General features: G+C 55.8%; 1 protein-coding gene and 1 long non-coding RNA gene across 2 annotated transcripts; one reads left to right on the top strand and one right to left on the bottom strand.

The window, feature by feature from the left end:
- Positions 1 to 10,062: 10,062 nt before the first annotated feature.
- Positions 10,063 to 12,070, top strand: LOC100279953 (uncharacterized). Its single transcript, NM_001152903.1, has 3 exons — positions 10,063 to 10,943; positions 11,367 to 11,434; positions 11,585 to 12,070. Exons 1-3 carry the CDS (start codon positions 10,170 to 10,172, stop codon positions 11,727 to 11,729), a joined length of 987 nt encoding a protein of 328 aa, NP_001146375.1. The 5' UTR covers positions 10,063 to 10,169; the 3' UTR covers positions 11,730 to 12,070.
- Positions 12,071 to 13,347: 1,277 nt separating this feature from the next.
- LOC103627621 (uncharacterized) lies at positions 13,348 to 13,841 on the bottom strand. Its single transcript, XR_553736.4, has 2 exons — positions 13,779 to 13,841; positions 13,348 to 13,685 (listed from the first exon to the last, which is right to left on the bottom strand). It is a non-coding gene; the product is annotated as an uncharacterized lncRNA (long non-coding RNA).
- Positions 13,842 to 14,071: the final 230 nt, after the last annotated feature.

The raw sequence follows: 14,071 nt of genomic DNA, 5'->3' as shown, positions 1-14,071 counted from the left end.
TGTTTGTACGTGGGGCCGACGGTGATGACCCCGTTGGGGCCCGGCATCTTGAGCTTCAGGTAGGTGTAGTTGGGGACGGCCATGAACTTCGCGTAGCATGGCCTCCCCAGTACCGCGTGGTAGGTTCCTCGGAACCCGACCACCTCGAACGTCAGAGTCTCCCTTCGGAAGTTGGAGGGCGTTCCGAAGCAGACGGGAAGGTCGAGTCGTCCGAGGGGCTGGACGCGCTTCCCAGGAATGATCCCGTGGAAGGGCGCAGCGCCTGCTCGGACGGAGGACAGATCGACGCGCAGGAGCCTGAGGGTCTCGGCGTAGATGATGTTGAGGCTGCTGCCGCCGTCCATAAGGACCTTGGTGAGCCTGACGTCGCCGATGATGGGGTCGACGACGAGCGGGTATTTCCCTGGGTTCGGCACGTGGTCGGGGTGGTCGTCTTGGTCGAAGGTGATGGGCTTGTCGGACCAGTCTAGATAGACCGGCGCCGCCACCTTGACCGAGCAGACCTCCCGGCGCTCTTGCTTGCGGTGCCGAGCCGAGGCATTCGCCGCTTGCCCACCGTAGATCATGAAGCAGTCGCGGACCTCGGGGAACTCTCCTGCTTGGTGATCTTCCTTCTTGTCGTCGTCGTGAGCCCTGCCACCCTCTGCGGGTGGCCCGGCCCTGCGGAAGTGGCGCCGAAGCATGACGCACTCCTCAAGGGTGTGCTTGACGGGCCCCTGATGATAGGGGCACGGCTCCTTGAGCATCTTGTCGAAGAGGTTGGCACCTCCGGGGGGCTTCCGAGGGTTCTTGTGCTCGGTGGCGGCGACAAGGTCCGCGTCGGCGGCGTCGCGTTTCGCTTGCGACTTCTTCTTGCCTTTCTTCTTGGCGCCGCGCTGAGTAGACGCCTCGGGAGCATCTTCCGGTTGGCGGCCCTGGGGCTGCTTGTCCTTTCGGAAGATAGCCTCGACCGCCTCCTGGCCAGAGGCGAACTTGGTGGCGATGTCCATCAGCTCGCTCGCCCTGGTGGGGGTCTTGCGACCCAACTTGCTCACCAGGTCGCGGCAGGTGGTGCCGGCAAGGAACGCGCCGATGACATCCGAGTCGGTGATGTTGGGCAGCTCGGTGCGCTGCTTCGAGAATCGCCGGATGTAGTCCCGGAGAGACTCTCTCGGCTGCTGCCGGCAGCTTCGGAGGTCCCAGGAATTCCCGGGGCGCACATACGTGCCCTGGAAATTTCCGGCGAAGGCTTGGACCAGGTCATCCCAGTTGGAGATCTGCCCCGGAGGCAGGTGCTCCAACCAGGCGCGAGCGTGTCGGAGAGGAACAGGGGGAGGTTGCGGATGATGAGGTTGTCGTCGTCCGTTCCACCCAGCTGGCAGGCCAGGCGGTAGTCCGCGAGCCACAATTCCGGTCTCGTTTCCCCCCCCCCCCCCGAGTACTTTGTGATTGTAGTCGGGGGTCGGAACCGGGTCGGGAACGGTGCCCGCCGGATGGCCCGGCTGAAGGCCTGCGGATCGGGTGGTTCGGGCGAGGGACTCCGATCCTCCCCGCTGTCGTAGCGTCCCCCACGCCTGGGGTGATAGCCTCGGCGCACCCTCTCGTCGAGGTGGGCCCGACGGTCGCGATGATGGTGCTCGTTGCCGAGGTGGCCCGAGGCCGCAGGCGCGGTGTTGCGCGTGCGCCCGGTGTAGACCGAGGCTTCCCGCATGGGTCGGGAAGTCGTGGCATGAGGTTCCGAGGGGTATCCCTGCCTTCGGGAGGCAGAGCTCTCGGCCCGTCGGGCCGCAGCGCCTTCCAGGAGATTCTTGAGCTCTCCCTGGATTCGCCGACCCTCGGTGGTTGATGGCTCCGGCATCGCGCGGAGGAGCTTCGCTGCTGCAGCCAGGTTCTGACCGACCCCACTGGATGCGGGTGGCGGCCTGACCCTGATGTCATCGGCGGCGCGGAGTTGGAGACCCTGGGGCAGGTGACGTATTTCTCCGGCCGGGGGTTGGCCCGCCCATGCCTGCCCGACGTCCCGGCGGATTGGCTCAAGCGCTCCTGCTCCCTCGTCGAACCTGGCCTGTGCCCCACGGACTTGCTCGAGCTGTGGGTCGTGACCCCCCGCCGGAACGGGGACCACAGATAGCTCCCGCGGGATGTCAGCGCGAGGCACCGGCCTAGGGAGATCACCGTCCTCCGGCATGCCGAGATGATTGCCTTCGGAGGGACCCCCTAGATCGACGTGGAAACATTCGCGGCTTGGGCCGCAGTCCTCGTCGTCGAGGCTGCGCCTACCGTCGGAACAGTCGGAGAGGCAGTAGTCACATGCGGTCATGAAGTCCCGCATGGCACTAGGGTTGCCAAGTCCAGAGAAATTGCAACAGATACTGGGGTCGTCGTCTTCCTCGGACCCGGAGGGCCCATAGGTCGAGATGTCCGTCAGCCGGTCCCAAGGCGACCGCATGCGAAACCCCAGAGGGTTTGAACTCGCCTCTACGAGAGTGCCCGCCAAAGCAAGGTCGCTAGGTGGGTTGAGGCTAAATCCAAATGACGTAGGATGGGAATCGGTCGGTACCTTTCGGTCGATGAACGGCGATGAAGTCACGTCGGGGACTGACTGCACCGTCTTCTCAGGTACGAGGGTGACGCCCAGCAAGCCTTCCACGAGCGTGCTGGCGTCGTCCGCTTGCTCGAGATTGGCGTGTCGCGGGGAGACGGCGCTCGCCTTCGTCTCAAACGCGAGGTCGATGCCCGACGCGCCCCCCGTTGGGGCGCTAGGGACGTCGACTCGCTCGACAGCCGACGAGGCGCGGCCTCCTGCTCGGCCTTGGTTGCCCCGCCTCCTCCTCCGTTGGCAGGGAAGAGGATGGGGCGAGCTCGAACGTTGTTCTTCCACCACGCGGGGAAGACGTCGTCGATTCCGCCGCGGGCGGGCGGACTGTCGGCCGCCATTGTCGTTGTCGCGTGGCGGTGGAAGGAGTATCATGTCGTAGCTGCCGTCGAAGGACATGAACTCAAGACTCCCGAAACGGAGCACCGTCCCGGGTCGGTGAGGTTGCTGGAGACTGCCCATCTGGAGCTTGATGGGAAGCTGTTCGTCAACACGCAGCAGGCCCCTACCTGGCGCGCCAACTGTCGGCGTTTCGAGACCGGGGGGTCCCTCGGGCCGACGAGTGAGTGTCGCCGCGTGCCCCAGCCCAGATGGGTCGAGCGCGTGGAGCGAGCGCGAAGGGGGGAAAGGAGCGAGGCGGCCGGAGACCGGCGTGAGAGAGGTGGGAATCCCGCGGCCTTCGTGTTCGTCCCGCGCCCAGGTCGGGTGCGCTTGCAGTAGGGGGTTACAAGCGTCCACGCGGGAGAGGGAAGCGAGCGGCCCCAAGAGAGCGCCTGTCCCGTCCTCGTCCCCGCGCGGCCAACCCTCTCTAAGAGGGCCCTGGTCCTTCCTTTTATAGGCGTAAGGAGAGGATCCAGGTGTACAATGGAGGTGTAGCAGAGTGCTACGTGTCTAGCGGGGGAGAGCTAGCGCCCTAAGTACATGCCGATGTGGCAACCGGAGAGATTTTGGCACCCAGCTGGTGTGATGTCGTGGCCGTCGGAGGAGCGACGGAGCCTGGCGGAGGGACAGCTGTCGGAGCGGTTGAGTCCTTGCTGACGTCCTCCTGCTTCCGTAAGAGAGCTGAGAGTCGCCGTCGTCACAGAGCATGCGGGGCGCCATCATTGCCTATCTGGCGGAGCTAGCCAGATGGGACTCCGGTCTTGTTCTCTGCGGCCCGAGTCAGCTCGGGGTAGGGTGATGATGGCGCTTCCTGTTGACGTGGCTGGCCTGCGCCCTAGGTTGGGCGACGTGGAGGCTCCTCCGAAGCCGAGGTCGAGTCTGTCTTCAATGGCTGAGGCCGAGTCCGAGCCCCTAGGTCGGGCGAGGCGGAGGTCGTTCGGCAGAGGCCAGGGCGGAGTCCGAGCCCTGGGGTCGGGCGAAGCGGAGTTCGTCGTCTTCCGGGTCTTAGCCCGAGTCCGAGCCCTGGGTCGGGTGGAGCGGAGTTCGCCGTCTTCCGGGACTTAGCCCGAGTCCGAGCCCTGGGTCGGGCGGAGCGGAGTTCGCCGTCTTCCGGGACCTAGCCCGAGTCCGAGCCCTGGGTCGGGCGGAGCGGAGTTCGCCGTCTTCCGGGGCTTAGCCCGAGTCCGAGCCCTGGGTCGGGCGGAGCGGAGTTCGCCGTCTTCCGGGACTTAGCCCGAGTCCGAGCCCTAGGTCAGGCGGAGCTTCCTATGGTGCCTTCGGCAGGGCCTGACTGCCTGTCAGTCTCACTCTGCCAAGCGGCACTGCAGTCGGAGTGGCGTAGGCGGCGCTGTCCTTTTGTCAGGCCGGTCAGTGGAGCGGTGAAGTGACGGCGGTCACTTCGGCTCTGCTGGAGGGCGTGCGTCAGGATAAAGGTGTCAGGTCGCCTTTGCATTAAATGCTCCTGCGACTTGGTCGGTCGGTGCGGCGATTTAGTCAGGATTGCTTCTTAGCGAAGGCAGGGCCTCGGGCGAGACGGAAATCTTTCGGGGTCGGCTGCCCTTGTCCGAGGCTAGGCTCGGGCGAGGCGTGATCGAGTCGCTCGAATGGACTGATCCCTGACTTAATCGCACCCATCAGGCCTTAGCAGCTTTATGCTGATGGGGGTTACCAGCTGAGAATTAGGAGTCTTGAGGGTACCCCAAATTATGGTCCCTGACAAATATCATCACACCGACATGGGAGACCTTGCCGGCTGAAGAACAGCTCCTGTTCGAGGAGCACCAGGAGCAGCTGATCCAAGAAGCAAAAGCAAAGTTCTTGACCAACTTCAAAGTGGACAGGAACAACAAGGTCGTCCGACATCGGGCGACGGATCCGGCTTCGTTCTGACCCACACCAGATATCCCCAATGTAAGTAGCACCAACGAACTCCAATCTCTTAAAGCTTACATAGACGAACAGCGAGAACAGTTGCAACGTATCGTAGGGGATATACAAAATGATCATAAACGTCTAGTGCGTGCGCTTGATAAGTCTACTACGGCAAATCTTTCTTCGCACGAGGTTGAATGGAGGGAATACACACATAATTCATCGGCTACAGGTTGGCACAACCAGTCACAACCCCTTTATGGGATGCCGATGGACATGTACCCTAGGCAACGACAGCCTCCCACGCACATCGGCGATAAATTTGCCGATCTGCGCATGTCCGGACCGTCTGCACATGGGCGCGGACCGTTCGGGCCAGCGGCGGCTGATCCTATTTTTAGAAGCGAATTACCGAGACCTGCACCCAAGCCGTCACATGCCGTACAAACCCTAGATAACCCATTCGGACCGTCTGCGTATGACGCCAGACAGCCCGAATATAATGTCGGACGGTCCGGCCACATGGCCGGACAGTCCGCGCACGGAGTCGGACGGTCCGCGTATTTAACCGGACGGTCCGGCACAGAGTTTTTTAAGGAGGATGGATATCCAACTCCGTATCCGTACCAGCTAGACTCCCCATCTCACCATACGACACAACAGCATCATAATATAATCTATCAAACCCGTGAGAGAGAACTTTCCGGCCCCTAGAAGGCCAGAAAGGAATGGCCAGTCCTATGAGCCTCATAGGGCATGCATTAACGCGCCGCAAAACCCAAACCAATGGGGAGGAAAACAACACACCAACATCCAAACAAACTCACCCATATTGGATCAAAGAACCGGTGGTCTCCCACCGGCTGCCATCGATATAGTAAGGGAGGAAATAGCTGGGGCGTTCCGAGATAAGCTCGGAGTTAGTATAGTCCCCGGGAGGCAGTCATATCGGAGACCTTATGATAGCAAGTTTGATCGACTCTCATACCCACAGGGGACCAAAATACCCGAATTCGTAAAGTTTTCGGGTGACCAAGAAAAGAGCACGCGTGAGCACATAGACCAGTTCTTAGCACAGTTAGGAGAATTGGCCGACACCGAAGCATTCCGTGTGCGTTTATTTTCATTATCTTTAATATGGACTGCATTCACATGGTATGCCACGCTCCCTCCTAATTCCATTTTGTCGTGGGGAGATTTAGAACAAAAATTTCATGAACATTTCTTCTCTGGCGATTATGAGCTAGATTTAGTAGACTTAGTGGCTCTACGACAAGAAAAGGATGAATCGGTTAGTAATTATATCCGGAGATTCCGGGATACGAGAAACCGATGCTTTCAAATTCATTTAACAGATAAACAACTGGCGGAAATAGCCTTTGATGGATTGCGCTATTATTTAAAAGAGAGATTAGAAGGCATCCAGTTCTTTACTCTAGCACAATTACATCAGAGAGCTTCGACTTGTGAAAGCCGAAGCAAAGAACTAGTCAAAACGGTTCATCATAATGTCCATATAGTAGAACACAATCAAAGTAGTTCGGACGATGAACCAAAGAAAGTTTACACTGCCGAAATAGTTTGGCCCGAGCAAGCCAAATCTTCGGCTTGCTCCTCCTTGCAGTCAGTTCGGAATGAACGGCAGGAGGAGGTTAAGTTTACATTTAATGTCGGCAAATGTGATAAGATATTCGATGAATTACTAAAAAATGGTAACATTAAAATTGATTATATCGTTCCACCTGCCGACGAACTAAAGCGTCGCGCATACTACAAGTGGCACAACTCATTTTCCCATGCCATTAATGATTGTAATGTGTTCCGACGACAAATCCAATCGGCCATTAACGAAGGACGATTGAAATTTCAGGAGGACACGGAGCCCTTTCCAATGAATATGATCGACTTCAAGGGCAAAAGGGTTCTAATTCGGGCCAGCACAGCCAATAAGGGCAAAGACAAAGAAGTCATCATCGGCAACTCACGGGAGGCCGATGGAGACAACAAAATTTCTTGCCGGAAAGTGGTGGCCGAAAAGACTCCTGATGGAGGAGAAACACTGAAAGTAACCATCACAAACTCCGGCACTGGGGGGCAAGCGCAAACCAGGGGATATGTGCGAGAACCCATACTACGCATCGCGGACGGTCCGGTGTCCAGGCGCGGACGGTCCGTAACATCACCGGACGGTCCGGAGCGTTCCAGCGGACGGTCCGGCAACGCTGAAGAGCCGCGGCGACCACGTGCCTTCAAACCACGACGACCAAAAATAGGTACGTGGAAAACTAACACGTTCAAGGCAACTGGTCAGTTGGTAAAATCTAGCCCGACCTTTGATCAATTATTGTCTAAATATGTGAAAAAGAAGGCTGGCCCCAGCGACCGGCCACCAAAGGGACCTCGCTTACCCACCCAGGTGCGACGGCAGGTTAGGCCGATTGGACCACCACACCAATCGGAAAGGACGGGAGGTCATAATGTTCAATTAAGACCTAACGTGCCTGCATGGACACCTCCACCACCATATCCACCCATGCCATATCCATACACATACATACCTCCACCATATGTTCATATGTGGAGCATGCCACCATATCCATTTGGGATGCCACAGTACCCCGCTTGGGGGGCACCTCAAACATCTGTATTCAATAGGTTGATATCTCCAGTACAAGACCGATTGAGAGCCCCTCAATCTGGTCCACGAGCACAGGCCCAACAAGATTGCCGAACAACTCGGCCCCAAAGGCTGACTAATCCGGCAAGGGGGCATACAGCTACAAACTCCAACAATGCGAAAAAAGGAGACGTCATTAAAATAGGAACGACAGATGTCGTCGTACAACAAAGTAACGAAGGGCCGATGATTTTTGGTGAATCGGCCAACACAAACAAAAAAGAAGGTACGACTGTCAACAAAACAGCCGATCCAAAATACTCCATGCCCCGATGGTGCCAATCGGGATTGACACGATCGCAAAAGCGAAAATTACAGCGCCTCAGAGCAAAGGAGAATCAGGAAAAGGAGGCAGAAAGAATATTCAATGACACGCATCCGCAGTATCCGCCACTACAAAAGAGATGGAGACCAAAGGCCGTTGAGAAAAATCAAACGGCCACAAAGATAGAAAATAAAACGACAACTGTGCATCTCTCTGCAGGTATGGTAGACTGTCCGGCTATAAAGGCCGGATCATCTGCACAAGACGCGGACCATCCGACCCCTGAGGCCGAACCATCCGCACTACACCAAGACACCTTCGACGACGTACCGACGCCCATTGAGGAAGACGACCTAAAAAAATAAGGAGAAGACCTGGTCGACTACGGAGCTACGCCAGAACACTTAGAGAATTAGGAAGGCAAGGTGACGAATTGGTCAGGACCAGTATGACGCTCGGCGGTGTTGGGACTGACAGTTCGACCAAAGCTAAAGGGATCACGTCCGTTGAGTCAACCATCGAGACCAAGGCCACTGCGTACCATCCTAGTAAGTGGCAAGATGCCTAAGAAAACCGATATGATCATATCGAGTTAGTTGCTTTTGGTTCGCTCAGCTCCACCAAAAGGCAGGGGGCATATGTTGAGCACCATTTTGAGTGTGCGGACGGTCCGGCCCTGGGGCCGGACGGTCCGCGGTCCGGACAGTCCGCGCCTATGGGCCGGACGGTCCGCGGTCCGGACAGTCCGCGCCTATGGGCCGGACGGTCCGCGCAGGCGCAGAACAGATTAGGGTTCCGAGTTTCTTGCTATGTTTGTTGGCGAAAATCTCGAGATAAGCTCGGAAATTAGTTTGTAAAGGGTCCAGCCCCCCTCCTCTATAAATAGAGAGGTATACGACCAATTTGTAATCATCAATCGAATCAATACAACTTCTATTTCGCATTTTATCCTAGGAGTAGTTCTAGTCTAGTTTAGGTTTAGCCTCTCGATCTCCAAATTCTCCGCCTCTCCTCGACTCTACGTCGATTAGAGGAGTCTAGGTCGGCCTGCCCGAGCCTAGACAACTCCTAGGATCTCTCCTCCCCGACGGGGTCCCTCCCGGGAGCGAGATCCAGGCGCTGCCGGCGATCATCCGCCGCCCCTGCGCACGCGCGGACCGTCCGGCCCTGTGCCGCGGACCGTCCGCGCCTGACCAGAGAGCACCACCGCCTCACGCCAGGTCGCGGACCGTCCGGCCCTGTGCCGCGGACCGTCCGCGCCTGACCAGAGAGCAACGCCGCTGGTTCTTTTGAAGTGGTTGGCGTCTCCAAAAAGGTGTCAACAATTATATAGATGAAAAATTAGGAAAATAAAATAATAACAATGTAATTTCTGTACGAATTTGAAATCAATATAGATAGATATGAATTCCATGTAAAACATAATTTCTAAATGGGAAATATAATAAAAACGTAATATTTCGGCAACCAAATGAATGCAAGAAAAAAAAAATCCAACACCATTTAACCCAACAAAGAAACAAAACCATTTGCAAAAGGTTATTTTTCAATATGACAAATAGAAAATCTTATAAGGAAAAGGCTAGGTACTCAAATACACTATACAATCTGTTTTAGTCCTTGTTCGGTTATTCTCGTTACAAATGGATTGGATGAGATTAAAAAAAATAAAAAGTTTGACTTTTTTGAAATTTAAACTCAATCAAACCCACTCAATCTACATGAAATGAGAGCTAACCGAACAAACCCTTTAGACCACCTTTATTTGCTGGTTTACAAATAAATTAATTGGTGTCATTATCTTCGCCGGTCACGGTCTGGTAAACCTTCGGATCATATCAGAGTACACCTAGCCTCTTTTTAAGTACAGCATTACTACGTAAGAGACTGAAAGCTTCGTCGTAACTCGTCTATAACAAATCATCAAGTCAAGAATTAGAGGATACATGCCTGATGCCTCAAGGGCAGGGGAGCCGGCGACGCGCAGAACAGTTGGTTGCACCAATCCAAGCTACCGCGCGCATGTGTGCATTCCGGTAGATCACTGAACCCGCCTCCCCGCTTCAACTTGTCCCCACTCCGCTCTCCCGCTGCCACTGGGCCCAGCGCCACCCAAACCCCACCCACCCGCCCGCCGGCTCGCGCGCGTCCGTCGCCATCGCCGGTCGTTACACCGCTCCCCGTCGTTGCACTTGCGCAGCCCATGCGGCCACGCCGACCCTGCTCCGGTACGGTGCGCCTCTCTATTAATACGGGCCCGGCGCGAACGCCTGACTGAGCAACAGCGAGCTGCAGCCACGCGCGCCGGCGACCAAACAAAGCCAGCTAGGCACCGGCAAGGGAGCGGACGGAGCAAGCGCGCGGCCGATCGATCGAGCTTCAGCTTCAGCTCCAGCAAGATGGTGAACTTCATCGAGGCGCAGAAGCCGGTGCTGTCACGGTTGATGAAGATGGCCGGGCTCCGCCCCATTGAGATGGAGCTGGAGCCGGGCACGACCATGCACGTGTGGGCGCCCAAGCACCACGTGGGCAAGAAGGGCACCACCATCAGCCCGCTCGAGCCTACCGCCGCCAAGAAGAAGAAGAAGAATAGGAAGAGCCCCGAGTCGAGGCCCAACGTGGTGCTCATCCACGGCTTCGCCGCCGAGGGCAACGTGACGTGGCAGTTCAACTTCGGCGTGCTGGTGTCGCGCTACAACCTGTACATCCCGGACCTGATGTTCTTCGGCAAGTCGTCGACGTCGAGCGCGGACCGGTCCCCGGACTTCCAGGCCGAGTGCGTGGCCGGGGCGCTGGCGCGGCTGGGCGTGGCGCGGTGCGACGTGGTCGGGTTCAGCTACGGGGGCATGGTGGCGTTCAAGCTGGCCGAGGCGCGGCCGGGGCTGGTGCGGTCGCTGTGCGTGTCCGGGTCCGTGGTGGCCATGACGGACGCGGTGAACAGGGAGACCATGGAGCGGCTGGGGGCCGGGTCGTCCGCCGAGCTGCTCATGCCCGACACGCTCAAGGGGCTCAAGGCGCTCCTCTCCGTCTCCATGTACAGGAAGATGTGGTTCCCCGACAGGTTCTACAAGGACTACCTCAAGGTGATGTTCACCAACAGGAAGGAGAGGATGGAGCTGTTGCAGGGGCTGATAACCAGCAACACGGACGCCAAGATCCCTGTATTCCAACAGGTACCGTCCCGCCTTTATTTCGGTTATTTCAATTCCATTGAATTAGTGTGTATTAAAATGAATTGAGATAAATTTTAACTTTATATATATTTAAACCGATTCAATATCATCCAATTCACCTGTACAAACAAGCCCTTACTTTCTTACAAAACCAAACCAACCTAACCCACAGCTACTTGGTTTAGGGGTCCATGTTAGATGACTGATGAAAGTGACCGGCAGAGTGCAGATACATCCAAAGAGATATTCCCGTTCTGTTGTTATTCCTCCCACTAGATTTTGAGGGCCCATACTCATTACGAAACGGCCAAAGCCCAGTTAATCTCTGAGCTGGCTTTTGGGGAAACAAAGCGAGCATTCAAGCCCATTTGAATCCATTGTTTCAAAAAGAAAAGGTGAAACGAATTCTCACCGTGGTCGCAGAAAATAATGCTGCTGTGGGGCGAGGAGGACAAGATCTTCGACATCGAGCTCGCCAGGAAGATGAAAGAGTAAGCACTCGCCCGTACGTTTTGCCCTTTGCATGCATGCATGCTGCTGCCAATCAAGGCAGGCAAAGTTCTCTCTCGCACGCCATTGCCGGGTGCCCGCGCTAATTGACTAACCACGCGCGATCGATCCGATTCGCGACGAAATCGCAGGCAGCTGGGCGACAACTGCTTCCTGTACGGCATCCGCAAGGCCGGCCACCTGCTCCACGTCGAGCGGCCGTGCGCCTACAACCGCCAGCTCCAGAGGTGGTTCGCCTACGTCAACTCCACAGAAGACCACGTCCAGGCCAGATGATCGACGCGCCCGCCCCGCTCCTGCTGCCGCTGATGCATGCTGCTACACGGAGATCACATGCATACATATATACACGTCCCGTCTCAGTTGATATTAATTACCTGTGCATTGTTGTTGTTCGTTATTGATGTTGTTATTAGCTGTTGCTCCCAAGAAAGAAGACGCTGGCAGGGCAGCCAACACACTGTATGTATGTAGTGTGTTGCGCTGGCCACGGTTTCAGTACGTGTACTCTCGATCAAGTGTAGACCGACCTCGGTCGTACGTGTCGCCTCATTCGTTTTGGATCAATTCTTTGTGATTCTTATAAGTCAGCAATACAATACACGCAGTATAATGAATGAGTGTAATGTACCAACAATGCTGCGTGCTAGTGCGTCGCGAAAGTTGTTTTTGGTTCGATTCAGAATATTCAAAGTCCCAGAGACCATGTGAGGGCTGCTCGAGTACTGTCCAGTCCACAGAGTGTGCAGGCAGGCCTGACGTCCGGCCGGGGTGCAACAGGTGCGATTCGAGCCCCTGCAGAAGTCCCCTTAGTCTCAGTCTCAGTGCGCGCGTGAGTGGCCACTGGCCGCCACCACCACGAAGAGACCGGACGGAGCAGACCGGATGGTCACGTCGCCGATCGACCACCCAGTGCGCGCCCGTCCGTGTACGAGCTAGTAGTGTGGACCGCAGCCAGCAGCCCTCTGGGCACCCGCGCGCGAGGTCGAGCGAAACAGTCAGTGGCCGGCGGCCACCGTGGAGGACTGGAGGTCAATACGCCGATCGGCAGGGGGCCGGGCCGCGTGTCATAATGCCGATCGGCAGGGCCACCGGCCATGCATGGCTGCGGGCTGCCCTTGCCGGAGAGAAACCGGCAACTTGTCCTGGATATGTTCGGCGGAAGTACAGGGCCCCCCTCCCTTTGATGGCCGGTCCAGTCAATACGCCCGCGCGAGCGCGAGCCAGTGGATCGATGGACGATGGATCGTTTGTTTGACTACCGGCGCTCGGCGTTTCCTTTGCGTGCGTGGACCACCGCATGCACGCAGCGCAGCGCAGCAGGCCCGGCCCGCAGAGCGCCATCATGTTCATGTGGGCGCGTCGCCGTCCCCGCTCCCGCCTGCCTGCGTGCTCGACGTACGTGGCTGCTGCACTACAGTAAACGAGAAAATTTCCGACAGCTAAAACCCTCGGACATAAGAACTAAACCGTCGGAGATAAGCTATGTCCGACGGCAGTAACTTATCTCCGACGGTTTTAAGCCGTCGGAGTTAACGCGTCGGAAATAGCGTTATGTCCGACGGCTGCCGTCGGACATAACTATCGAACCGTCGGAGATAAGGCGGAGTAACCGTTTTAACCGCTGTCTGGGCCCACAACTGCTATGTCCGACGGTTAAAGCCGTCGGACATAACATACAGCATATGTCCGACGGCTTAAAGCCGTCGGACATAACATACAGCATATGTCCGACGGCTTTAAACCGTCGGACATAACATACAGCATATGTCCGACGGCTTACACTAAAGCCGTCGGACATAACGTTTTGCAGAAATTGCACAAAAATCTGAATTTTAAAAAATCTGACATTTGCAAATACAAAACAGAATTCATACACATATACACATTCACATTAACAAATATACTCACATAAGTATACACATTCACAAATATAATCACATAAGCATTCACATTCACAAAATTTAACATAACAACATAGTTCCAAATGGTTGCAATAAGTGTTTACATAAACATAGTTGTCCAAACTACAAAATGAACATTATTCGACGGGTAGGCTTTCACATGAAAGGTTTCAACAAGTGTTTTACATCAGTATCACTCATATCCATCGCCACCTCCTCCGGCTGGACTATGCGTGCTGAAAAGATTGTTCACCCACGAATGTGTTGGGTCGTCCTGACCAGACCCATCTCCAGGTGCGGCAACTGAAGCGGGTGGTGTCTGAAATCCCTATAACACAAGCACATGAAATAGTAACCACTCAATTGTTCATTTAAACACATAAGACATCTATGAACATGTCACACGCATATGTGTACATACCATAGGGAATTGTGACGGAGGCGGAGGCGGTGGTGGAGGCGCCAACATTGGCATTGGCAGTGCAAACTCCGGAGGCGGCATCCCATATGTCGGCATAGGGACGCCCGCTTGTTGGGCTAGTTGCTACAAATTATATACAAGTCATTGTTGAGCTAATAAGATACACATCAAGTGTTTTGCAAAATAAGCTACAAAATGTTACTTCAGCTTACCGAGAGAAGAGCTTGATTTTGGGCCTGGAGGTTTGCATAATACTCGTCCCTCTTCTTCTGGTACTCGGCTTGTTGCCTCTG

Source organism: Zea mays, chromosome 5 (genome assembly GCF_902167145.1).
Source record: "Zea mays cultivar B73 chromosome 5, Zm-B73-REFERENCE-NAM-5.0, whole genome shotgun sequence".
Taxonomy (NCBI): Eukaryota; Viridiplantae; Streptophyta; class Magnoliopsida; order Poales; family Poaceae; genus Zea; species Zea mays.
This window is presented reverse-complemented; position numbering and strand designations above follow the sequence as displayed.

Coding starts and splice junctions, on each gene's coding strand:
- LOC100279953 (NM_001152903.1), top strand. CDS start 10,170: ATGGTGAACTTCATCGAGGCGCAGAAGCCGGTGCTGTCACGGTTGATG. Junction 10,944..11,366: donor AGATCCCTGTATTCCAACAG/GTACCGTCCCGC, acceptor CCGTGGTCGCAG/AAAATAATGCTGCTGTGGGG. Junction 11,435..11,584: donor CTCGCCAGGAAGATGAAAGA/GTAAGCACTCGC, acceptor ACGAAATCGCAG/GCAGCTGGGCGACAACTGCT.